Source organism: Thamnophis elegans, chromosome 15 (genome assembly GCF_009769535.1).
Source record: "Thamnophis elegans isolate rThaEle1 chromosome 15, rThaEle1.pri, whole genome shotgun sequence".
Classification (NCBI taxonomy): domain Eukaryota; kingdom Metazoa; phylum Chordata; class Lepidosauria; order Squamata; family Colubridae; genus Thamnophis; species Thamnophis elegans.
In genome coordinates, this window is record NC_045555.1 from 14,163,943 (window position 1) to 14,190,074 (window position 26,132).

General features: G+C 42.8%; 1 protein-coding gene across 2 annotated transcripts; it reads right to left on the reverse strand.

The window, feature by feature from the left end:
• Positions 1-2,053: 2,053 nt before the first annotated feature.
• On the reverse strand, positions 2,054-25,875 carry SUPV3L1 (Suv3 like RNA helicase). 2 transcript variants are annotated; one of them, XM_032232103.1, is made up of 15 exons: positions 25,570-25,875; positions 24,627-24,704; positions 23,723-23,830; positions 21,356-21,470; positions 19,052-19,220; positions 18,324-18,435; positions 18,009-18,086; positions 17,336-17,427; positions 13,437-13,617; positions 11,721-11,814; positions 10,509-10,728; positions 8,758-8,838; positions 6,342-6,518; positions 4,861-5,009; positions 2,054-3,658 (listed from the first exon to the last, which is right to left on the reverse strand). In XM_032232103.1, the coding sequence occupies exons 1-15, from the start codon at positions 25,856-25,858 to the stop codon at positions 3,220-3,222; spliced, it is 2,382 nt and encodes a 793-aa protein (XP_032087994.1). In that variant the 5' UTR covers positions 25,859-25,875; the 3' UTR covers positions 2,054-3,219. The 2 variants fall into 2 exon arrangements, with proteins under 2 accessions (XP_032087994.1, XP_032087995.1); XM_032232104.1 differs by lacking the exons at positions 21,356-21,470; positions 23,723-23,830; positions 24,627-24,704; positions 25,570-25,875 and having other exon boundaries at positions 19,048-19,138.
• Between the last annotated feature and the right edge of the window lie 257 nt (positions 25,876-26,132).

Here is a 26,132-nt window from a genome sequence, read left to right on the forward strand (position 1 = left end):
ACTCCCAGAGTTCCACGGCCAACATGGGGAAGTCCAAACATCTTAAAAGTTGCCAAGGTTGACACTGTTCTAGACATTGGCAAGTCAAGGCAAACAATGCTTCCCAATTAAGCATTCCAGTGACTTAGGAGAAAGTCCTGCTCCAGGAGACTCCAGACTTCTCGTGATAGCTGGGTCCATGTACAAAAGACGTGCAAAGTAATCTCAACATTCCCTCAGAGTGACATTTGGCTCAGCCCAAGAAATAATTTGAGTTTCTTCTCTGCTTTCTTTCTTCATGCGAGGGCCCCTGCCACACAACTGCCTGCAGACAAAGAGATTCATTGTCCACCAGCGACCTCATATTCCCATCACTGGGCAACAGTACTATGCCACCATGCCAATCAAACATGCTTCTCTTTCTTCTTATGGCCTCTGGAAGAAGGCAGTAGGGTGCCCAGATTCCTAAATATGCCATCCTTGTCGGGTGAGCAGAGTCAAGAGACGCAAATAAATATACAAGACGACACAAGGGCAGCATTCTCTAAAAACATACTACTGTTATCAGAATTGCAGAAATTAAGCCTGAAGCAGTGTTTCTCAAAGTTGGCAACTTTGCCAAACAGAAAAACTATTTACAAGCCTCCCACTATTATAAATACCATAGCAGATTCTTTCAGCAGGGAGTTAATTTTAGTAGTTAATTTTGTTTTTTCGCTAACAGAGATTAGAATAAATTTATATCCTTCTAGTTGATAACCCGGCATTGCCTGGGTATTTCTTTATCCTAATCCATACATTTGTCCTCAAAAATAATCCCGGACCAAACTTAATTCCTAATATTGGATTTTCCTCTTTACCAGATGGAGCCCCCTGGTGGAGTACTGTGAAGCTGTTACCATGGCAATTCCACTGCGCTGTACAGAAGCCATTTTATGGCGGTACAGTAGAAGCCATTTTAAGGCACAACAGGCTGTACGTTAATGGAACACACACACCCGAGGGGTGTTAGGGGTGTTTTACCCCTACAGTATATGTTTCCAGAAAGTAAAGTCATTTGTGTACCAAATTGCTCAAAGCGTTCCAGAGTTACGCTGACACACATACATACAGAACCATATGTGTGTGTGCGTATGTATTTCAGCATAACTCTAGAACACTTCAATGTGTATGTGTATCGTGTATGAACGCTGTATGTGTCTGTGTGTGTGTGTATATATATGTTTGTGTGTTATAAATTTTTTAAATAAAATTTTATATATAAAAATAAATAATTTGACAAGCTAAAAGAACAAACTCTTCGGTTGGTCTGACAAAGTTTAACATTTCTCTTGGCTTGCTATACAAAAGTTCCAGTTGCATTTGCCACATTCCACTTTCTTCCACTGAACACAAATCCAAAACCTGCCTCTGATGTGATAATCCCTCATACTACTGAATCCTAACGAACAGAAAGGAGTTTTCTGTTCTGTGCGAAGTAACTCCAGATTTTTTTAAAAACAAGGGATTAACACAGCAGTGCAGCCAGTTCATTTATGGCCCATGAAATGGGCGCTTTTCCTTGAGTCTAATTGCTTGCACCTCATTAGAGGGGGTGACCTTCACTTAGATTTCAGATCACCTGAACAAACTTCAAAGGGCTTATAGATGTTACTATGGAGACACTGTGGGAACCTTCCATGAAGGAAATGCTAATCTCAGAAATGTGAGGGTTAGCATTTTAGTTCTTAAAAAGAACTAGAATACGAAGCTTTCGTTTTATATTTCCCAACTGCACAGCCCACATGCTTTCTTGTCAGAAATCCAAAGCAAACAGGTATCTTTAAAAGCTATTAATATCACAAAGCCACCACCCTAAGATTGCTCCTTAAAGTTGAAGTTCTCTCAATTGTAACTGATGAGTAGAGCTGCCTTCACATCCTCATTTTATACATACATATATGTATAGTAAAACATGCATATGTTCAAAATGTCCTTTTTTCTGGATTTAAATTTATCCAAACTAAAAACATTTGATAAAGATCATAAAAACATATTTTTGTTTCCAACTTACATACCGAGTTGACTCTGAAAGTGTTTTCAAAAGGCAGAAGTCTTTATTAGGTATGATTATGATTTTTTTCCAACTCAAAAATAACCTCCCCCCAAAAAATATAACTGTTCATGTGGAACACTTTAAAAATGCTGATTTCTCTGCCGAAGTAGATATCAACCAAGCGGCCAGTCTCCTAATCTGATTTCTGGTCAAGTTGTATATTAGCATTTAAACCGCTTTTATCTGCTGAAGTACGTACTCTGAGGAAGCAGCGGACTGATGAGCTAAGCTCCATTGTTATGGAACAAGCCCAAACATGACTCAGTGCTAACCAGTCAACATTTAAGCAATATTTAGGCTCTTTTGACAGAATTTCCTAGCCGGAGTCTACATCAGGAATCTCCAACCTTGGCAACTTTAAGACTTGTGGACTTTTAAGTCCCAGAATTCCTCAGCCAGCTGCTGGCCCAGGAATTCTGGGACTTGAAGTCCACAATTCTAAAAGTTGCCAAGTTTGGAGACCCCTGATCTACATTAATTGAAATGCAGTTGTTTCAGCTATTACAGGTAGTCCTCTACTTGCAACAGTTTGCTTGGTGAACGCTCACAGTTAGAACGGCACTGAAAAAAAAGTGAATTGTGACATGATCATTGCAGCATCCCCATGGCCATGCAATTGACATTCAGATACTTCACAAATGACTCACATTTATGACCGTTGCAGTGTCCCGTGGTCATGGGATCACTTTTTGCAACCTTCTGATAAGCAAAGTCAATGGGGAAACCAGATTCACTTAACAACAGTATTACTAATTTTAAAAACTGCAGTGATTCATTCAGCAAAGGTGGCAAGACGACCGTAAAAAGGGGCAAAACAAATTTCTCACTTAGCAACATATATTTTGAGCTCAAAAGTTGAGGACTACCTGTATTATGCTGGCATTGCAATCCCTCAGTGGTTTGAGACCTAACTTCTCCTTTTCTCCTTATTATAGCCGTGCTCTCTGATCTCTCATTTCAATTGAAAGGGAAAATTCCTTGCAGTTGTGTTGGCTTCTGTGAAGCTGTGTTGATGCAGATGCACAAAACTCACAGATCTCCCCTTATTCGTAGTGAGATTTCTTTTAAAAAAAAATCTGGGCAAGATCAGAAGACAAAATACTTAAGAAACTACTTTTGTTTTTATTTTAAGCAGAGGCATCGCTTCATTTCTTTTTGTCCTTGTGTTTGTTTGAGCTCCTGCTTTCATTAACTTCAGGGGGAGCATCCTGTTGAGCGAGCCACTCCTTCTCCAATTGCTTCAGCACTTCCTTGCTGAGCAGCCCCTGCTGTATCAGTCTTTCAGTCAGGGGACCCTTCATCGAGCCCAGCTGCGCTCCCGCAGACTGTAAGGTCCTGGCTTTAGGTCCTTTTGCTCTGCGGGAGCCAGGGGCCATCGCTTTGCTTGTGGAAATCTCTGTCATTTCTGCAGGCCTATCGTCAGTTGTGAGGCTCTCCACAGGAATCCCCATTGCCTCCGAAGTGACTTGGGAAGCTTGAATCAGTCTTGTAATATTCAACACTCCGATTTGTATGATGTCATCCAGTTTTTTCTGAATCGCCCTCACGTGACTAGCATCTGGGAACATGTCCATGAACCGGTAACTATTTAAAAAAAACAACACAAAAAACGTTCAGTCAATTTGAGAAGGGGAATTCTTGGAAAAGCAAATCCATTCTCTATGGCTCTTCAAATACTTTGTTAGGGGGCATCACCTGAAAGAATTTAGTACTGACCAAACTCCAAGGTTACCAAAAGGTGTGGCAAATCTTGGGTCCGTAGCTCATTAATGCAAGCAACTGTATTTGTCCTCTCAAAAGTTTACAACAATAGGGTTGTGACATGCAATATTTTGTTTGACAATTACATTTTTTTAAAAAAAGCTTGATGATTTAAATATTATACAGGTATCCTTTAGTGACGGACTCATTCAGAGACCGTTTGCCAATACAACAGTGAAGAAAAAGTAATTTTATGACCAGTCCTTGCATTTGCAACTTTCGCAAGTGTGTAAAGCAAAGGAAGCTGAAGTAAGACCATAACTAGTCAGTTTCACTTATTGACTACTTCACTTAAAGACCAAGTTGCCAGTTCCAGTGTGGCTGCTAAATGGGGACTATTGTATAGACGAGCATAAAAGATGGGATAAATGTGAGCAAAAGAGCCTATTTTCTTCAAGAACCAAGAGTCCAGCGGGGGTATTCAGAGGTGGGGTTCAGGAATTTTAGCAATCAGTTCTCTGCCCAGTTGCTGGGTGGACGTGGCCTACACAGCTTCCTACACCATGGTGGGGGGCATTTTCACCCTCCCCAGGTTCCGGAAGCTTTTTTCGAGCCTCCGGGAGGGCGAAAACTGCCTCCTCCGGGCTCCGGAGGTAGGAAACTGGCCTGTTTCCGACATCTGGAAGGCCCGTTTTTAGCCCTCCCAAAGTTTCCATGCAGGCCCTGCACTTACCTGGCACCCAAAACAGGCCACATGGAGACTCCTGGGAGGGGAGGGCTCAGCCTGTCCTTGCAACTACCAGTTTGGTGAACCAGATGTACAATTAGCATCTGGTTTGCCCAAACGGGCTGAATCCCACCCCTGGGGCAATTCCTGGAGAACAGGAAGTGGAGAGAGGGAGAGATGTCACAGACATTTTGGCAAAGATGGATGTTCACACAAACAGTTCCCCACAGCAGTGTAAAATTATATATTATCACAGGAAAAGTGTATCATTGGGGCAGATTCTCCCAAGAGAAGACAATTTCCTAAGCTGGGCCCTTAAGAAGAGGGGGAGGGGAGAACCACTCTTCCATTCCAATACCTCAGCCAGAGATAGAGATCAAGAACATCATGAACGGCTTCAAGATGGACAAGGTCCTTGATGTTCTTGGGTGGGACCAGGGGCCAGTTAATATGTCGGCAGAGCCAATCAAACATCACAGGCTCATTCCTGCTGAACTGCCGTGCAAACTGGAACACAAAAAGACATGATTAGGCAAACAATATATTTCCACAACAGCAATGCCCTCACATTGCCAAACGCTCCCTGCAACAACTAAACTGAAGCAGGAAAGCAATTCCCATAATTTATAACATTAACTTTTTTTCACAAAGTTTAGCAGGTTCAAATAACAGGCAAAAGCATTTTACAGTTTTTCAAAGGATCAGCAAAATACTTCCTTTCTCTTAGTACTTTGGATATTGGAAGAAAAAGGAAACGGTGAACATTCCAATCCTTCTAAAACAGGAAACAATTGTCCGTCTTGCTTTTCTAGAAAATTTCTGGCAATTTCTTATGCTTCATGGAACAGAAACTGTGCTCAAAATGTCAGTTGAGAGATCAAATCAGATATCCAATCTGCTAATCTTCATTAGCAGTTATAGATGGTCTCTCAGTTGATGCAGTGGGATTGTCTTAGCCAACAGTCAATTTCTCAGAAACGAAGCTGGGTCATATGATTCTCCAGTAATGTCTTTCCCCATTGGTGCAAAGACAGTGTTTGATCTCACAGACATATAGGTGACTATGAGAATCAACAAATTATGCTGGGTTGCATTCTATTCTCAATTAAACAATCAAACCTATAAGCATAAAATCAGAGGCAGTGCAAGCGGTTCATTATTCAGTCTGTTCCTATGGTTCTAATGAAATCTACAAAAATTGTTCCTGACGTAAGAAATTTTGCAGTTTTGCAGTTCTTAGGAAACTGAAGCAAAGAGGAACATTTTGGAAAGACTTATTTAAACTGGTAAATAAGATTAGGAAATCTCCTTGCTCCACCAAACTGTCATGCCAGAGAGGTTATTGCCAGGGATAACTTCATCCACTACAACAGGGGTGTCAAATTCAATTTGAGGGCCACATCAGAGTTGTATTTCACCTCCAGGGTGGGAGGCATGGCCAGGAGGTGTGGACAGCTTGATGTCACTATCGGGGGTGCCTGTGGTGCCCTGAGGGCTCTGCCAGCGAAAACGAGCTCCCAAGTTCCGTTTTCAGCTGCCACAGCGGCTTGTAACCCTCTGCCAGTGAAAAGAGAGCTCAGGAGCCCGTTTTCACTGGCAGAAGCACCACAGGATGGTCCTTCGCTGTTTTCAGGGCAGCCCAGCAGGCCAGATTTAAGTACCCCATAGGCCGGATCTGGCCCCTGGGCCTTGAGTTTGACACCCCTGCATTACAACAAAGAGCACACATACATATAACACAATCACGTCTACTGTTTGGGCATACTGGAAGCTTAGATAGGCTCCTTCAGGGAAATATGCTAAGAAACTAAAAAATATTACAAAACAGATGCAAATTACCTTTAGGAGTGAGGTGCACACAAAAGGCTCCTTTTGATTAATGGGAGCTGTGCAAAATACATATCTTGCTCTCAAATGGAGTGGAATGTGTTGAATCATTTTGGCTAAAAATTTGAAGTTATCAACATTGCAGACAAAGTAGAGTCCATCAACTTGAGAGAGGCTGACAAAAATATCCTATTAAAAAAACATTTAATTAGACAAAATCCTAGCTCTGTTAAAACCTTTCAAACATCCATAGACCAGGGGATTTGAAACTTTCTTTTCCAATCCCTGCTTCCTCACAAAACTAGCAGAAACCTCTTCTCTTACTCTGTGTCTTATAATCCAGCCCTTCCTATATACTGTTTAGTGTTTTCTTTCCTCTACAAGTTTTTCCCGTAGAAAAATGTATTTTATAGTGGATGAAAAGGTGAGATATTTGGAATGTGTATAATTCCAGAGCCAGAATGTAAAGATGCCGTGTAGTTAGCTACTGTTTCCCCAAACAGGGGGGTAATAAGCCCAATCAGGCTTTTAAGTGCATCCACTACAATAAACCCTCCCCCAAAAATAAGCCCTTCCTGAAAATATTGCAACAGAGCAGCAGCCATGAGGTGACTACGCTAGCCACCTCCTGCACCTCAAAAATAATAAGACCTCCCTGAAAATAATGGCAAGTGATTATTTCAGGGATCAAAAGAAAATAAGACCCTGTCTTATTTTTGAGGAAACACAGTACGATGGGCAGCTAAACTTAATAGAGGTTTATTGCTCATGAGAAGGAGTGAAGAGTCTATTGACAAGTGACAAGGAAAGCAGTGATCTAGCATACACCACTGATACATGTGCACAAGCGGAGTGAATATTGTATTACACTGACTTTCATAGGTCAATAAACAACCAATCCACCCATTCCCAAACCCATCTCCCCTCCAAAAAGAAAGCAACATTGTGAGGCCATGAGTAGAACTACAGTAAAATGTAATCATTATCACATTTCCTACAGATAGTTAACAAGCTCAAATAAAATGGATTCAGGGGGCTTGGAAATGCAACCAGGCATCTTTCTCATCAGAGCAATGTGGCAAAACATAGGTTAATGTATCAGGAATTGCCTCACTACAGGGGCAACTCTTGGTTCAAATGGAAACCCCCCATAATTTGCCACAGGTGGTGGTGGAAGGCATTCAATCTTGCCAGACTCTTCCGAATGTGGAAAGCCCTATTTGACTTAGAAATCTAGCCAGCTTGGAAAGAAAGGTAAATGAAAGTCCAAGGGATACAATGAAGACCCAATGGGTGTCTGGGAAAAATGTAACTCTGACTACAATAAGAGTTTAATCCAGAAGAAAAAAAGGTTGTTCTATATTCGTGTGTGTGTGTGTGCGCGCGCGTGTGTTTGTTCCAGCATAACTCTGGAACGCCGTGAGCAATTTCGACCAAACTTGATACACAGATGGATTACTCTCTGGAAACAAATACTGTGGGGGTAAGACACCCTTCGGAGTGTGTGTTCTGTTACGATACAGCCTGTTGTGCCTTAAAATGGCTTCTACTGTACTGCCGTAAAATGGCTCAGCGGGGTGGAGTTGCCATGGTAACAGCTTAACAGTACTCCACAAGGGGGCTCTCCCTCAGGTAAAAGGGAAAATCCAACATTAGAAATTACATTTCGTCCGGACATTTCCCCCCTATAAATAAATACCTGGACAATGCCGGGTTATCAGCTAGTAAAAAAATAAATTCAGGACATAAACAGCTTATCAAAATCTTATTGCATGTAATTTAGGGGGAAAAAATTGCAAGAAAAAGTGATTTAGAGGAGTTCTGGAGGCAATATGCATCAGGTGGCACGATTGTCTCTGTGTGGCCTAAGGATCAACCATTCCTGACATACATACAAATCAAGAATTCTAATTGGCATGGAATCTGTGCTGCTGGCTTTTAGTTGTGTAACACAATCCCGTGAATGAATAATGAGTTACACAAAAGGAAGTCCCACTTTTCCTTCTCCAGCTCTCAAGAGTCCAAAAAGGAAAGTTGCAATCACAACTTTAAGTGGCTGCAAAAACCAACGTAAAAACAGTCCTGTTTTGGGAAGATTGCGTGGATCTACCCTGTTTCCCTGAAAATAAGATCTAAATGGAAAATAAGTCCTAGCATGAATTTTTCAGGATGCTCATAATATAAGCCCTACCCCCCAATAAGCCCCAGTTAAGGTTGTCAGCCAGATGGATAAGACCTAACCAGAAAATAAGCCCTAATGCATTTTGGGGGGGCAAAAATAATAATATAAGACCCAGTCTTATTTACAGGGAAACACGGTAAAATGACGTGAGCCTAAAACACTCAGCATGCCTCAGCTTATGTAAAGCAGTATTCGAACAACTGCCTGCTGTAAAGCTAAAGCTAAGTGGCCATTTTCCATTCTTACAATGAGATTTGACAGAGTGGCTCCTGGAAGGTGATATGCAAACATCTCAATCTGCTCAGCTGTGGGGTGCAAGCCAGCAGCCTGGAGAGAAAAAAGAAAGAAGGTGGGAGTCATTTTTCGAAATTTATGAAGTTTTTAGCACATTTGTTGCATTAAAATGGCAACTACAACACACATATAAAACCAGGCAGAGCTTCCATCGTATCAGTGTGGCCGCCACCTTGCCATTTTTGGCCAAACTTCGTGCAACCCTGCAGCCTTGTAAGGATTACAAATTATGGGGCTGTTTTAAAGACCTGAAGGAGACCCTTGCTGCTCCTGTTTAGTTTAGTTTACTTTATAGCAATAGCAATAGTACTTAGACTTATATACCGCTTCACAGTGCTTTTTACAGCCCTCTCTAAGTGGTTTACAGAGTCAGCCTGTTGCCCCCAACAATCTGGGTCCTCATTTTACCCACCTCGGAAGGATGGAAGGCTGAGTCAACCCTGAGCCTGGTGAGATTTGAACTACCGAACTGCAGCTAGCAGTCAGCTGAAGTAGCCTGCAGTACCACACTCTAACCACTCTGGCTCTAATTGCACATCGTACAATGAAATTAAATGCCATCTTCAGTGTACATTATAATTATAAAAATAAAAACACAAACACATATCCTTCACATGTTATACTGCTCAAAAACAGTAACTGTGAGAGCGACCTTGGAGTCCTAGTGGATGATGATTTGAATATGAGCCAGCAGTGTGCAGCAGCCGCCGCCAAAAGAGCTAATACAATCCTGGGTTGTATAAACAGGGGGACAGAATCAAGATCCCGTGAAGTATTTGTACCGCTTTGCAAAATCCTAGTTAAGCCACACCTGGGATACTGCAACCAATTTTGGTCACCATACTATTAAAAAAAAATGTTGAGACTTTGGAAAAAGTTCAGAGAAGAGCAACTAAGATGATCAAAGGTCTGGAGACCAAAACATATGAAGAATGGCTGCAGGATTTAGGTTTGGCTAGTCTAAAGAAGAGAAGAATTAGGGGGTGAGACATGATAGCAGTATTCTAGTACTTGAAGGGCTGCCACAAAGAAGATGGGGGTCAAATTATTCTACAAAGCACCAGAAGGCAAGACAAGAAACAATGGTTGGAAACTAATCAAAGAGAGAAGCAACCTGGAATTAAGGAGAAACTTCCTAACAGTGAGGAAAATTAACCAGTGGAACAGCTTGCCTCCACAAATCGTGGGTGCTCCATCACTGGATGTTTTTAAGAAGAATCTATACCTGTGATGGTGAAACTATGGCACGCGTGCCACAGGTGACATGCGGAGCCATGTTAGGCATGCGGCATGCGGGGGGGGGGGGTCACGTGCATAGCATTATGGGTGTGGGAATGACCGCGCATGATCCCCCTGCGCTCCCCCCACTTTTGGCACGCAATCCCAAAAAGGTTAGTCATCACTGGTCTAGACAGTCACTTATCTGAAATAGTATAGGTTCTCCTGCTTGAGCAAGGGGCTGGACTAGAAGACCTCCAAGGTCCCTTCCTGCTGATTCATTCTATTCTAATCTCCCTGTGGTAAATATGATTACAAGTATAGACTGGCATATCTGGAGGACACCAGGTCATAGAAGGCTATGGAAGAAAGTAATTCCTGGGCTTCTATGATTAACCTCTACTGTGTTGCACATCCAGAGCAGGCTCCTTATCCAAAAACCGTAAAATGAATTTAACAAACTCTTTGATTATTGATTAATATACCTCTATAGGATCCACGGACTCACTCAAAATCTTCTTTAGCAGAACGAGGTCGTCTGCATGCATGGTAGTAACTTCCCCTTCTTGAAATGCAGAACTAAATCGGCCAGCTCGGCCTGAAATTTGTAGTGCCTGTGAAGTGGTAATTTTATTCATTTCCTTTTCTCCTTTTTCGTTGATTTGTGGTTTTATTAGGGAGTTGAAAATTATCCTTTTTATGCTCCTAGAAGAAAGATAATAAATACCAAAGTCACACAAATTAATATATTTGCATTATAACAATGGGATTCTCCAAATGTGATCCTAGCTGAGCTAAAATAACTACCAACCCAAAATGTAAACTGTGAAAAGTTGCTAGAGGACTGTGAGGGAGGTAACAGAGCTCTGCCCAATACTGAAGCCCCCGCAGGGTCATCTGCAATGTAAAGGAAGCCCACCCACGTAATGACATTACAATATCTATCTCGTGGCTTTTGGCCTCCTCAGTTGAAGAGGAGCCTTACAACTATCAAACTCTTTCTGATGCTATCAATACCTAAGTTCTACAGAGGAATTATTGAGTCTCTCATCTGCACCTATATAACTGTCTGGTTTGGTTCTGCAACCCAACAAGACAGACACAGACTTCAACGGATAATTAGAACTGCATAAAACACAATTACTGCCAACCTGCCTTCCATTGAGGACCTGTACAATGCACGAGTCAAAAAGAGGGCTGTGAAAATATTTACAGACCCCCTCCCATTCTGGACATAAATTGTTTCAACTCCTACCCTCAAAATGATGCTATAGAGCACTGCAGACCAAGACAATGAGACACAAGAACAGTTTTTTCCCGAACGCCTAACTTTGATAAACAAATAATTCCCTCAACACTAGTCACTAAGGCTGCATTACTATTACTATTAGTCTTCTCATCGTTCTTATCACCCATCTCCTCCCACTTATGACTGCAGGACTATAACTGTTGCTTATAGACTTATGATTTATATTGATATTGTTTCCTGATTGCTTATTTGTACCCTATGACTATCATTTAAGTGTTGTACTTTATGATTCTTAATGAATGCATCTTGTCTTTTTATGTATGCTGAGAGCTTAAGCACCAAAGACAAATTCCTTGTGTGTCCAATCACACTTGGCCAATAAAGAATTCTATTCTATTCTACCTTGGATTTATTAAAAGATCATTTTTAATTTATCTAGTGTACTTACAAATTGAGACCCATCCCAATTGCATCTGTGGCAACCATGATTTTACATGGATCATCCGGATCATTGAACTTCTTTGCCTGAGTAAGTTTTGTTCCTGAAACAATCAGAACAGATGAAGTCCCAAATACAAGAACGGTCTGAATACTTACTTTTACTTAGATTTACAATATTTACTTTTTAAAAATTCCCTTCTGAAGCTGACATTTTAATTAGATGGTGGAAAAAATGCAGCATCCCAAACTGTATCAGGAACAGCTATGCTATGTAATTAGAAAGTACGTGCCAGGATCACCCCTTCTGCATTTGCACAGAGATAAGTTATCTGTCTGGAGGGGTGTCGTCCACATATAATCATACGTACGTTTATGCATTACATGTTTCTAATAACTAAATGTTCTCAAATTAGTGAATGCAACAAGCCACAAACAGCTGCCAGTTCATACCGTGTTTCCCCCCAAATAAGACAGGGTCTTATTTTCTTTTGACCCCCCCCCCAAAATAACCACTTGGCCTTATTTTCGGGGAGGTCTGATTATTTTTGAAGTGCTGGGAGGCAACAAGCGTGGTCACCTCATGGCTGCTGCTGTGTTGCAATATTTTCAGGGAGGGCTTATTTTAGCGCATGCGCTCAAAAGCCTGATTGGGCTTATTATCCAGGAAATAGGGTACTACTAATATCTCTGTAAGATGACCTCAAATTAAGAAAAATATTGCAATATAAGAGAAGTTGATCTGTTTATCTGTGGAAGAGACAGCTGAGGAAAGAAAGTTATTTTCTTAGAATTTTTTAAACAGGAAATGTTGCCATATGTCAATATATACCGTGTTTCTCCCAAAAGAAGGCTGGGGCTTATTTCCTTTTGACCTCCCCCCCTCCCCCCACAACAAAGGCTAAGCCTTCTTTTTGGAGAGTCTAATTACTGACTCACCTCATGTTGCTGGCATCGACAGCTCTGCCCAGCAGGAGCCCGCTGCTGGCCCACTTCTTCTGTGGCCGCTTGCCGCCACTCGCATTCATCTCCCCGACCTCTGCAGCCGATAACAGAGCTCCAGATCCAGAGCTCTGTTATTGGCTGCATATGTGTTCCGGCAGGCATCTGAAGGCGAAACGGAGGCTGGGGCGATGCGTGCGAGTGGTGGCAAGTAGTTGCAGAAGAAGCGGCCGCAGAAAAAGGCCAGGCAGCTCCACCTCACACCCCCATCCCCACCCTAGCTTAGTTTTTTTTAACATGTGTGCTTTATACTGACAGGAACTTGAACTAAATGCCTTCTGGGGATATTTTCTAATTCTATTATGGTTTTGGAGTAGATGAAATAAAGATTTTTTTAGAGTGGTATATGCCTGGTGTTTCTCTCTTACATCTTACAAGGAGTCCTTCTGCTATTTGTACAAATCTCCCTGAGAGAAAATTATGTCAACTCATTCAGAAAATACAATTCATACACAGTAATAAAAAACATTTTTTAAAGAAGAAACTAAAACAAAAGGAATACACTAACGTACATATTATTATCTTCAAGTAGCTGCTGCCTAAATAAGAGGCAGTTAACAAAATTACAAAGACAAAGAAACAAAGAATACACCTAAACTATCAGGTATAGAAATATTGAACAATTTAGTAATCAAATGTCAACCCTACTAATTCTACTTTTCAATAATAATTACGAGGAGCATTTCTCATATATAATTTCACCCAAAATATTTAGAATATGTACCAGGTGGAAGACTTCCATAGATGACTGCACATTCCAAGCCCCGGAATTCAATTTGTCGACTCACTGAATAAATGTCATTCTTATTGAAGCAAACGATGCAGTCTCCAGGATGAAGGTTATCCAGAGATTCAAGAGCTTTATTCAGAACCTTGATGGGAGTAAGCCTCTTGTACCTTTTCACCTATAAACAATATTATGTATTGCCGTAACTCGAATACTGAACAAAAGACACTGGTTACGGTCAAGGGGTTCTGAATAGGCAACAAACTCTAACCTTAAAGGGTTCCCAGCATGATCTTAATTACAGGCTGTAAGAACAATTACTAAAAGTGAAGAACTCTTAACTAGCTCTTCTCATCTTAAGAGGCCATCTAGCAACACCTTTGTAACAAATGGAGCTGTTGACATCAAAGAGAACAAATATGGGAAACAAACAGGGACTGAACAATTGGTGAATGGCTTTTCTTAGTGGCTGGATGGGGAAGGAGACAGCACTTATTGGGGGGGAAGTAACTTGTATATTGATTCAAAATTACTTTCTGCTTCAGGCATTAATAAAAGCTGCTACTTTGAGAACAATATTTCCCTTTGTTGGTTTCACTTCTAAGTGAATTTCAGAATTCAGAATTTTTGGGAGTGAGGTGAACTCAAAATTCTATAAATTAAAGTACAATACAATACAATAGCAGAGTTGGAAGGGACCTTGGAGGTCTTCTAGTCCAACCCCTCTGCCTAGGCAGGAAACCCTATACCATTTCAGATAAATGGCTATGCAACATCTTCTTAAAGACTTCCAGTGTTGGGGCATTCACAACTTCTGGAAACAAGCTATTCCAGAGATTAATTGTTCTGTCAGGAAATTTCTCCTCAGTTCTAAAGTGCTTCTCTCCTTGATTAGTTTCCACCCATTTCTTCTTGTCCTATCCTCAGGTGCCTTGGAAAATAGCTTGACTCCCTCTTCTTTGTGGCAACCCGAGATATAGGAACACTGCTATCATGTCTCCCCTAGTCCTTCTTTCTATTAAACTAGATATACCCAGTTCCTGCAACCTTTCTTCATATGTTTTATTCTCCAATCCCCTAATCATCTTTGTTGCTCTTCTCTGCACTCTTTCTAGCGTCTCCACATCTTTTCTACGTCGTGGTGACCAAAACTGAATGCAGTATTCCAACTGTGGCCTTACCAAGGTCTTATAAAGTGGTATTAACACTTCACGTGATTTTGATTCTACCCCTCTGTTTATGAAGCCTAGAACTGTGTTGGCTTTTTTGGCAGCTGCTACACACTGCTGGCTCATATTTGAATGGTTGTCAACTAGGACTCCAAGATCCCTTTCACAGTTACTACTGTTGAGCAAGGTACCACCTATACTGTACCTGTGCATTTTGTTTTTGTTGCCTAAATGTAGAACCTTACTCTTTTCACCATTGAATTTCATTTTATTAGATAGTGCCCAAAGTTCAGTTTGTCAAGATCCTTCTGTATCTTAAGCCTGTCTTCTGGAATGTTGGCTATTCCTGCCAGCTTGGTGTCATCTGCAAATTTGATGAGTTCCCCATTTATTCCCTCATCCAAATCATTGATGAAGATGTTGAAGAGTACTAGGCCTAAAACAGAGCCGTGGGGTACTCCACTGCATACTTCCCTCCATGTAGAGCCGCCCTGAGTCCCCTTCGGGGGAAAGGGCAGCATATAAGTGCAATAAATTCAATTCAATTCAATTCAGTTCCATTGAGGACTACCGTATTTTCACGACCATAAGCCGCACTGAAAATCCTAAAATTTTATCAAAAACCAGCAGTGCGGCTTATAACCCGGTGCGCTTTATGTGTGAAAAAAGATAGAAAATCTCTCCCTCCCGACGCTCAAACTTGAAGCTCGCAAGCATGCACACGTCCCTCGGGTCTCTCCCTTCAACCTCGCTACTTTCTCAGTCGGAGACCGGGGGGCGAGCAGAGAGCCACCCAGTTCCCAGCCCCTATAGACTGAGCTGTTCCGTCACCCCCGCCGCCGCAAGAAGGGACGGCAGACCGGCGCAGCCCTTCAGGATTTGCCGGCGCCGAGCACCCCATCCGCCCCGGCAGTCGCCCTGCCTAACTCCGCTCCGCGCCCCAGCCGGCTCTGCGCTGCTGGTCAAGGGCGCGCGGGTGGCCGGTGCGGCGCCGGTCTTCCCAGCACACCACGCCGGCCGGGCAAGAGCCGGGAGAGCAGCAGAGCCCGAAGCCTCCCGCGCCAGAAACGTCCCGCTAGCCGACGCCTGCCACGTGCGCCCACCCGCCCGCCTCGGGGACCGCAACCCGGGCGCCCTGCCCGCCGCCGCCCGGTTTGGCTTCCCTGGCCGCGGCGCCCCATGCCCCCGCGCTGGCGATCTCCCGGGGTGGCGAGGCTGCGCGGGGCCGCTCAGCGGAGGAAGGCGGCCGCCTGGCGGGAGAGGCTCGGCCGAAAGGTGCTGGGGCTGGAGCCGCAGAGCCAGGCATGCCTTCCGCCCGGGAAGTCCTGCCCCTTCATCCCCGAAGGCCGGCGCGCGGTGAGGGGGGCCGGCGTGGGGGCGAAAGTACTTTACACATGCTCCACGGTCGCCGCGCTCTCCGTCCCAGCCTTCGCCGAAGCCGGCGGGCTGCCTCCCGAAGAAGCCGCCGGAGCGTCCCAAGCCAGAAAATGCCCCAACTCGGGCAGACGGAGTTCCAAGTTGCAACCTGCGCACGTGATTCGATGAAGAACCAAGGGGAGCCGGGTCTCTGAGCGCGGCTTATAACCCGGTGCGCTTTATATGTGGAAAAAGTTTAAAAAATTAACGTTAATTGATACTGCGGCTTTTAATCCGGTGCGGCTTTTGGTCGTGAAAATACGGTACATGCTGAGTGCGGTTGGTGAGCCAGTTACGAATCCATCTGGTGGTGATGCTGTCTAACCCACATTCTTCTACTTTATCTAGTAGTAGGTTATGGTCTACCTTATCAAATCACATTTCTAGATGTTTCTCAATGCAATAGAAGCTCAGGTTACAAATGCTTCTGAGCATGACCAAATCGGGTTCCGACCAAAAATTTCACAATTTCCCCCCCCCCCTGCGACCGATTTCCCCTTCCATGCTATTTTTTTTGTAAGCACCAAATTTCCAAATAGAATGCTTTACAGCCCTCTGTAAGCAGTTTATAGAATCAGCATATTTTCCCCAACAATTTGGGTCCCCATTTTCCCAACTTCGAAAGGATGGAAGGCTGAGTCAACCTTGAGCCTGTGAGATTTGAACTGTCAAATTGCAGGCAGCTGTCAGTCAACAGAAATAGCCTGCAGTACTGCACTCTAACCACTGCACCACCGTGGCTCAAAACAGGGATGTCAAACTGGCGGCCCGCAGGCTATACGTCATACACAAGCCATGCCCACCCTGGGTCCGCAATGGCAAAAAATATCGTTTACGTCATGTGACATAATCGAGCTTGATACCTGTAGTCTAAACACCATATACAGTAAATATCACTGATCAATTTAGCTTTAATGATACAAACTGTTGATGGAGGGGATGACTTTTAATATACTTTATATCTTAAGGAAAAGCAACTGGAAAAACTAAATTGGACAATATGAGGTTTCAAAGGTATTGGAAGATCCTGAGCCACTTTTTTGCAACCCTAAGACTCCATTCTGTACATAATTACTCAAAATCAGAAATATAATTACCGTTACTTTGAGTGGGAAACACATGAAAACCAGAGTATAAGCCCTACAGCAGAAGATATATTTTAGAAAAAAGAGAAAGACTGACAAACACTTAAAATGATCTCCCAAACTCCAGGAAAAAGAATGACACCCCTGCCCCCAATTTCCCTGCAGCTCTACCCACTGGGCCTCCTTTCTTATCCTGGACATAGAGCACGCGAAGCAGAGCACCTACCTCAACCTCTTCTCCTGTAGTATACATGAGCTCTGTCACTAAGTTAATAGCAGCCTCTTCACCACAAACATGGATTTCTTTTGCACAGAGTCCTGAACAAAATAATGGCATGCAAGCATTACAAAATTATTTTCATGGAACAAAATGCTTTGTCTATACTGGTGTTTCTTAATCTCAGCAATTTTAAGGCATGTGGACTCCAACTCTCAAAATTCCCCAGCCAGCCACTGTGTGGTGGAATGTAGTCCCAGGAGGAAGGGCTTTTCCCCAGGGGGCAAAAAGGGAGAGGAGCTTGGAATGCCTGCTAGGTAGGGATAAGATGCCCCCACCCACCCACTCCCTAGCAGTTTAGAGTACATCTATAGTTATGCAGATTAATTGCTTTAGTCTGGCAAGATTCTGTCTACAGGCAAACAACAATAAAGAAACTACTCAGAAGTAACTCCATCTGTTGTCCTTAAGATTTGGAACCTGACAAACTCTTAAAACAAATATCTAAGGCATCCAAAGTTGTAGGATTTTTCCGTGACCAAAAGTGTTGAGCAATGTTCTCTGACCAAATCAGGAGAGCTTGAGATCTGGGAAGATTGCTCTAAAACACTCTGCTGCAAATTGCATGCAATATGGATTGAGATAACACCATTTGGTAATAACGAATTGTCCAAAAACATACCCAAGAGTGCACGTGTCCAGGCCCAGCCTCTAGAAGGATCTTTAATCATCTGAATTTCATCAATCACAGCCACGTCATCTTAAAGAACAGCAAGCAATAAAAGTCATTTATTTATCTATCAAATTTAAAAGTTTACGAACATTCTTAAACTCTCACTACTGAAATAAGAGGCATTTCTGTAATGAAGTATTTGAAATGGGCATCTATTCATTTTAAAAAAATTATTTTGTGTTTTCTCTACTGGCCAGTTTTGTATACAAATATTACAAGCACTTACAAAACTAAATATGTTTTTTTTAAAGAAAGCATACATACAAGGTGTATTAACACTGCACATCTCAATGGTGCAAGCCACATGGGCAGCTGATCTCCCTTCAGGATCAATGCAGACTCGTTCTTCTCCCGTAACCAGGTCACATGGTACATTCTGTAACATTAAAAAAACAAAATAAACGTTTCCCTCAAGGATATAACACTGAAGACATAAACAATACAGTCCAACAAAGCACTTATCTACTCATCTCCGTTTCAAAACCAAAGAGCCAGCACTGTCCGAAGACACCTCCATGGTCATGTGGCCGGCATGACTAAATGCCGAAGACGCACAGAACGCTGTTACCTTCCCATCAAAGGTGGTCCCTATTTTTCTACTTGCATTTTTTACATGCTTTCGAACTACTAGGTTGCAGAAGCTGGGACAGGCTCGCTCCGTTACACGGTGCTAGGGATTCGAACCACCGAACTGCCAACCTTTCTGATCGACAAGCTCAGCGTCTTAGCCGCTGAGCTGCCGCGTCCCACTGGCTATCTTTAGCGAACTCCAAATTAGGAATACCCTTGAAAAATACTGTAACCTTAAAACCCACCCACTGTCCCTAAAAACGCTTTATGTTTTTTTTTTTCCACTCCATCTTTATAAGCTGTTTTGGGGCTCCAGATAAGACACTGACAACACACATTTTTTAACCAACAACAATGTCCCATGTTAAAAGCATTACTGCAACAAAGGCAATTATCACATGGAAATTCAATGACATACTGACAGCATCATTACTCTTTTGGAAGATTTCGTGAGCCAAGAGCTTTAAAGGACCACAGTATACTCCGGATTCTGCTTTTAAATATCTCTGGATTGCATGATAGGTTTTCCCACTATTTGTAGGGCCAGCATGAAACACGATTTTCCTTTCAACGGCCCTGGCTTCCGGATACCTAGAACACATAAGTAGAAATGTAAAAATAAATCAAGTAATATGAATTTGTACTTAATCATCATTAAATGTGTAACTATGTAACGCTTGGAGGATGATTTTTAATAGCGAGTTGGATTACTCACCCCTAGGTGAAATGGGTGGGAAAAATGGAATAAGAGAAAGAAAGGAGAAAACAAGGCTGTCCTCTTCTTCAATACCACTTTTGTGTCTTTTCTTTCATCTGGGATGAACACCACACAGCCCTCCCCAGATCCTTTTTTTCTGCCCTAGAGTAGAGCAGTAGCAATAGCACTTAAGACTTATATACCGCTTCATAGGGCTTTTACAGCCCTCTCTAAGCAGTTTAACAGTCAGCCTCTTGCCCCCAACTATCTGGGTCCTCATTTTACCCACCTTGGAAGGATGGAAGGCTGAGTCAATAGCAATAGCACTTAAAACTTACATACCGCTTCATAGTGCTTTGCAGCCCTCTCTACCCACCTTGGAAGGATGGAAGGATGAGTCAACCTTGAGCCTGGTGAGATTTGAACTGCCAAATTGCATGTAGCCGGTAGTCAGTAGAAGTAGCCTGCAGTACTGCACACTGACCACCACGGCTCTTATACCAGATTGAGAGACAAGATGCAGTACCAAAGCAGTAACATTTGACAAGGCAATTTTTCAGAGTGTTTACACTAGAAAACCTTTAAATTCTGTAAGGCTTAATAAATTTATTATTTCTGTTTTTAAACTGAAGTTTAAAGTTTCATCTCAAATATCTCTTTTCTGGTGATGTCATAACACTACTATCATGTCTTCTGAATTTCTTTCCTAAGTACATGCTAAAAAAAGGAGAATTTTATTCTACTTTTAAGTTTCACATGATTTCTCAAACCACAGTGTAATTTTTTAATGAAGACATCTTTGGTTGCAGGTAATCCTCACAACTATTTATTTAGGGACTGTTCAAAGTTACAATGGCACTGAAAAAATGGACATATGACTGTTTTTCACTCTTACGACCATTGCAGCGGCCCCCCACAGCTCTGTGATCAAAATTCATATATTTATGACAGCTGCAGTGTTCTAGGGTCAAGTGATCACCTTTTTGCGACCTTCTGTCAAGCAACTCAATGGGGAACCCAGATGCACTTAACTATCATGTTACTAATTTAACAACTGCAGTGATTCACTTAACAGTTCTGGCAAGGACGGACATAAAATGGGACAAATTTATCATTTATCAATTGTCTTGCTTAGTAAAAAAATGTTAGGCTCAATTGTGGTCATAAGTCAAGGATTGCCTGTATTCTAAATACTTTATTTTCCGCTCATTTTAGAAAAAAATATTTGTGATTGTAAGCTATCATTATTTAGAATCTGAACTTGGTTAAATTTCATTATTGCCACTGACTGCTAGGGCATTATGTTTTTCTGTTATTTGATCTATTGGAAACATTTTAAGTGAAAAATAGCTTCCATCAAAATTTACCAAATAAACTGAGTGCAAAAGTGGTAAACAAATTATATACTCTTATTTATGAGTAGTTGTTTTAACAGTACAGGAAGTTGAACCAAGTCATTTCTGCATTAAAACTAAGCCCAAGTAAAAGAAATTGCCTAGAATCCAGTTTACTTGTCCAAATTTCCAAGTCTCTAAACTTTAACTAAAGCTAAACATATATTGTATGCATGCAATTATTTCAAATGCGACTCTAAACAGAGTATTCATCAGATATAAATTAATTTGCACCAAGTAACAGTATGATGATGAACATTGACAGGCCACACACAATATACTAAGGCTAAGCCATAAACCAACCATGTCAAGTTAAGTGCAACATGTAAATCCAGACATGGATTGAAATGCTACACCCATTAATTTCAAGCACACCTAACTTAACTGAACAGAAGTTACTCCGAAATGAGCTATATCCAGCATCAGAGAAGTCATATTGTTGAAATGTCAAAATATATAAATGTTTAATATAAAGCTACATAATCACAAGTCCAATAGCCAGCATTCCAAATAGGTAAAAAAAATCAGCTTATAATTCCAGTAACATTAACACCCTCCTATAAATCTCATATGTTTCAGTACAAATATAAATGATAATGGTTACACAATAGCTATAGGTGATTTAAAAATCTAACCAGTTTGGAGGCAATCTTAAATCACTGATTTTACGTAGATCATCCATACACTCCAGCATAGGAAAGATCTGCTTAGAGTGTTGCAAGAAAAATGGAAACAGATCATCAACGTGACCTGAGGGATAAAAGGAAAAAACATGCATTTAAAAAAAATCACAAGTATGCCACATTCAAATGACATATTTAGGGTATTTGTAGTTTGCTACACAATTTCTATCTGTATACAATTTTTCACACCTCTAAACATTAACTGGAAAGTATCTCCACATGACTATCAGAAAATATGACTACTCCAAATTAAACATAACAAAACAAACAACAGGACAGAACAATAGGGTTTAAGTAAGTTTAATCAGCCTTCTCTGGCTTTTAGTATTTCTTCTAACTTTATATTTTCTGCTATAAAATTGTATTAATCATTGGCTAATGATAATGAGCTTGATTCATTCATTCATGAACAGCTGTGTATCCAATAATACTATGTTTCCCTGAAAATAAGGCAGGGTCTTATTTTCTTTTGACCCACAAAATAGGGCTTGGGCCTTATTATCGGGGGGGGGGAGAGCTTATTGTTTTGGGGTTGCCGGGTGGCTGATCTCTTGTGAGTAGACCCCTGAAGAGTTGGGCACAGCCTCGGCTGTATTGCGCCGAAGAGCCGGGCACAGCACAACACAGCAGCCATGAAATGACCACACTCACGAGCAGCTGCCCAGCAACCTCCTTTCCAGTCAGGCAGAGCACCATTCACTGATCTAGGGTATCCTGAAGGTGCCAAGCCGCGTGCACTCTGCCCGCCGCCCCCCCCAATTCGGGATACCCCTAGGTCAGTGAATGACGCTCTGCCTGACTGGAGAGCGGGGTTGCGTGAGCACCTGTTTCACCCCCAGACCATTCTCCCAGAGCAGCCGCTGCCAGAAGACTCGGCAGCCGATCTCCAGAGTTTGGACGCTGGAGAAGTTGTTATGCTTGGACCGCGGCGGCGGACAGAAGGAGAATTTCATGGTAGACAGGTGAGGGAAAACACAACTAAATGCTGCAACCTCTCTGTCTCATTATTATAATTACTGGTTACTGCTTCCCATTTTATAAAACTGTGGTTCCAAATGGATTAAAGAGGGACAGAGAAAGAGAAGCAGAGAAAGAGAGGTGACTGGCTGGCTGGTTGTGAAACATGGGAATGAAATTGCCCCGAAATAAACAGCTCTGAGACTTGCTGTGTTGTATAGTAATGAGATCCTTGGCAGTAACTCAGCAAACCTAGCCACGCATGAAACTAAGGGGAGGCGGGGGGGGGGGGTGTTGGGGAGGGGTCGCATCAGCACACCTGCTACCTTGCCCTACCTCTTTAAATGCAAACCTCACCCCTCCCAATCCAAAGACCAACCCATTTAATCTGGATCAGGACAGCGCGCTCCTCTTACCCCGTGCAGCTATAGTGCACTGCCCAAACCAGCTGAACCCCACCAGCACATCCCAGCAGCCAGGGATCAGCACGCCCTCCCCCTTCTCATGCCGGGGAGGAGGGAGACTGAGCCTCCCTCCCACACTGTCCATCTTCGTTTCTCCAGCAGCACAAGCAGGGGTGAGAGAGGAACCTCTGTGAGTCCTGCCAGTGGTCCCCCCGCCCCATGCGACACTCATCCCCCACCCAAGTTCTCACCTGAGAATTCTCCCCCCCTTCTCTATCCATCGCCGCCGCCCTGACGGAGATAATGCAGTCGTGAGATCTGACCTCTTCGATCCGCAGGCAAGGGATGTATCAAAGCAAAAAGATCGGCCCCCAAATCTCTCTGCTTAGCAGCTGCCAAACCAGGGAGTAAACGGTGCCTGAGCATGCAAAGAATACGCATCTTTTTCCAAACTGGAAAAAGTTTGCTCCTGAGACTGTGCTCAGATTTTCGCAAGAGAGCAGCCTCCCGGTAACCCCCCTCTCCAGCTGGGCACAGTGCCACTCACCAACCTAGCGGTATCCCGAAGGCGCCAAGCAACGTGAGCGTTCCCCCCCCCCCGGCTCCCGTGGCTTGGTACCTTCGGGATTCAGCTAGGTTGGTGAGTGGCGCTCTGCCTAGCCAGAGGGGGAGTGTTATATTTTTGCCCACCCAAACAATATGGCATGGCCTTATTTTCAGGACATGTCATATTTTCGGGGAAACACGGTACTTACTATTCAATTATATAAATTTAAATATTTTAAAAAAGAGGATGCTTATGAAATGTTTTGATCTCCCAAAATTAGTCCAAAATTAGCTCCAACACAGAACATCTAAGTGACCTGATAAATTTGGCCATGATAAAAGGGAAATGATCAGAGACCGTAAAATATATCTGAAGAGCAAAAAGTTGCAGAAGGCTCTATTATCCACTTACCTGCACCACAGCATATATCATTGAGAATAATGTGCAGATCAGGATCCAGAAAACTAGACTCTATAATGTACTTCCTAAAACTTATAAATACTTGATGAAAAAGACGAGCTATAAAAGAAAAAACAAACAAACCTAAGTTCGGTACTGCGTGTAACATTCAAAATTCCTAAAATCTGAATCAAATCTTAATAAGAATATTTTAAAACATGTGTCAATTAAACTTAATTATGTAATTGTTTTTAACAGGACTAATCAAATGAATTTAATTATTAACATTCTCTTCAAGACATTTCAAATCGTATTAGAAACCTGACAACCAAAACCTAAATTTGTATTTTAAGCAATATTCAAATATATTGTAAGGCCAATCCAGCTTTAAAAGAAGAATCTGCTTAAAAGCAATAGCAATAGCACTTATATACCACTTTACAGTGTTTTACAGCCCTCTCTAAGCAGTGTACAGAGTCAGCATATTGCCCCCAACAATCTGGCTATTCATTTTTACCACCTTGGAAGGATGGAAGGCTGAGTCAACCTTGAGCCTGGTGAGATTCGAATTGCCAAATTGTAGGCAGCCAGCAGTCAGCAGAAGTAGCCTGCAGTAACTGCACTCTAGCCACTCAAAAGGGTAACATATAGCTTCCATGAAACCAATTTGTAAGTAAATAAGAGCCAAACTCCGAACAGGTCAGAACTTCCCCCCCCCCTCCATTCCAGTGACACAAATGATTCTCTTTGTTCTCAAAGAGGAAGGAATGACAGTAAGAGTAGGCCCCAGTTGAAGAAAACAGGGCTTGCCCCAACTTAGAAGTTAATATCCAAAAAGAGATCAAATCTAACCATGTGGTTTTCTAATAACTGTAAGTTATCCAGTAACATTCATTCATCCCCAAGAATTACATACCGTCTAGTCCATTTTCTGCTGCCAGTTTCTGAACTTCTCTCCTCTTGCAAAATTTATTTAATGTCTTCAATACTTCATCTAGAAGTCAAAATATAGACTGCATCATGCTTACTGAATCAACAAACAATACACCTGAAGCCTTTCCTCAATAATTCTGATTTTATTGAAAAAGCTTTGGAAGAATGCCAGCTGTTGGACAAAAACTGCTTCAGTTCACACTAGGGTGAATTCACTCCTGAAAGAAATTTATCATTTCTGCTGTCTTCTCTTACAAGAAACTAGGGACAAAATCTAGCAAGTAAATTTCTATTATTGGGCACCAAGGACAATGGGATGGTCATTTAAAACAAAATACAACTAGAGAAACTAGTAACAATGTTTTTCTCTCTTGTTCCAAAAAGAGCAAAGTAAGTGGAGTGGAATGGAGAGGGAATGGGCATTTTGCAGTATCCCCTGGAGTGGGGAGGGAATGGGAATTTTGCTTCCCCAGGAGCAGTATCCTTCCCCTGGAATAGGAATTTTGCAGTATCCTTCCTCCAGGAGTGGGGAGAGAATGGAGATTTTGCAGCATCCTTTCCTTGCCACGCCCACCAAGCCATACCTACCGAACCGATAGAAAAAAAAATGAATTTCAGCACTGACTTACATACCTGTTATCTTGTACATGTTTGACAAACTAAATAAAATAAATAAAACAAAGCCCTCCCGCTGCCACCCCAACCGGCGATTGCCGTAGCTTTCGCCAAGCGGGTCTCCAAGCAAGCCAGGCTCAAGGACGGCCGACCCTCGCTTAGCACCAGCCATCCAGGACTGGCGTGGCGACTCGTCCCCCTTATGCGGTCACGACCTGCCCGGCAACCCTCAGAGACGCCGCCCGCAGCCAAGAGGAAAAAGCGCGGGAAAACGGGCCCGGCCTCCTCTCCCTCCTCCTCCGCAAACTTACTCTTATTCAGCGGGCTGGTCAGCTCGGCTCCCACGTCGATCTCCGGGGCGAAGGTTTGCGGGGACACCTGCAGAGGCACGAACAAGGACGTGTCCGGGCTTTTGACGCCCGAGTCCTCGTTGCCATTGGAGGACGAGGCGAAGAAGGCGATTCTCGCCCGGCTCAGGCCGCCGGCCCGGCTTCGGAGAGCAAGAGGGCATCCGCAGCGGAACCGGCGTGAGGGGAGCCGAGAAAGTAACCGCGCGCAACCGGTCGCAGACATGGAAGCGCAGCCCTTCGGTCGCCGCATGCGAGGTCGCCCGCGGCTACTCGTCATCGCTAAGCGACTCGAGGATGTGGGGCTGTCTATGGAAACGCCTGAATAGGATAGAAGAAAACATATGCTGTTATCGGCATAGGTGATTTGAAAGAGGCTTTCGTCCGACTCACCGCGTATGCCCCGTCTCCCCTGTCTATGAACACTTCTGAACAGGGCCAGTCTTTTAGTAAAGAAAGCTCACCCATCTCCGGCAGTACTGAGGACGCCTAAGCAAGGTCCTCTAGAGCAGTGGTCTCCAATCTCA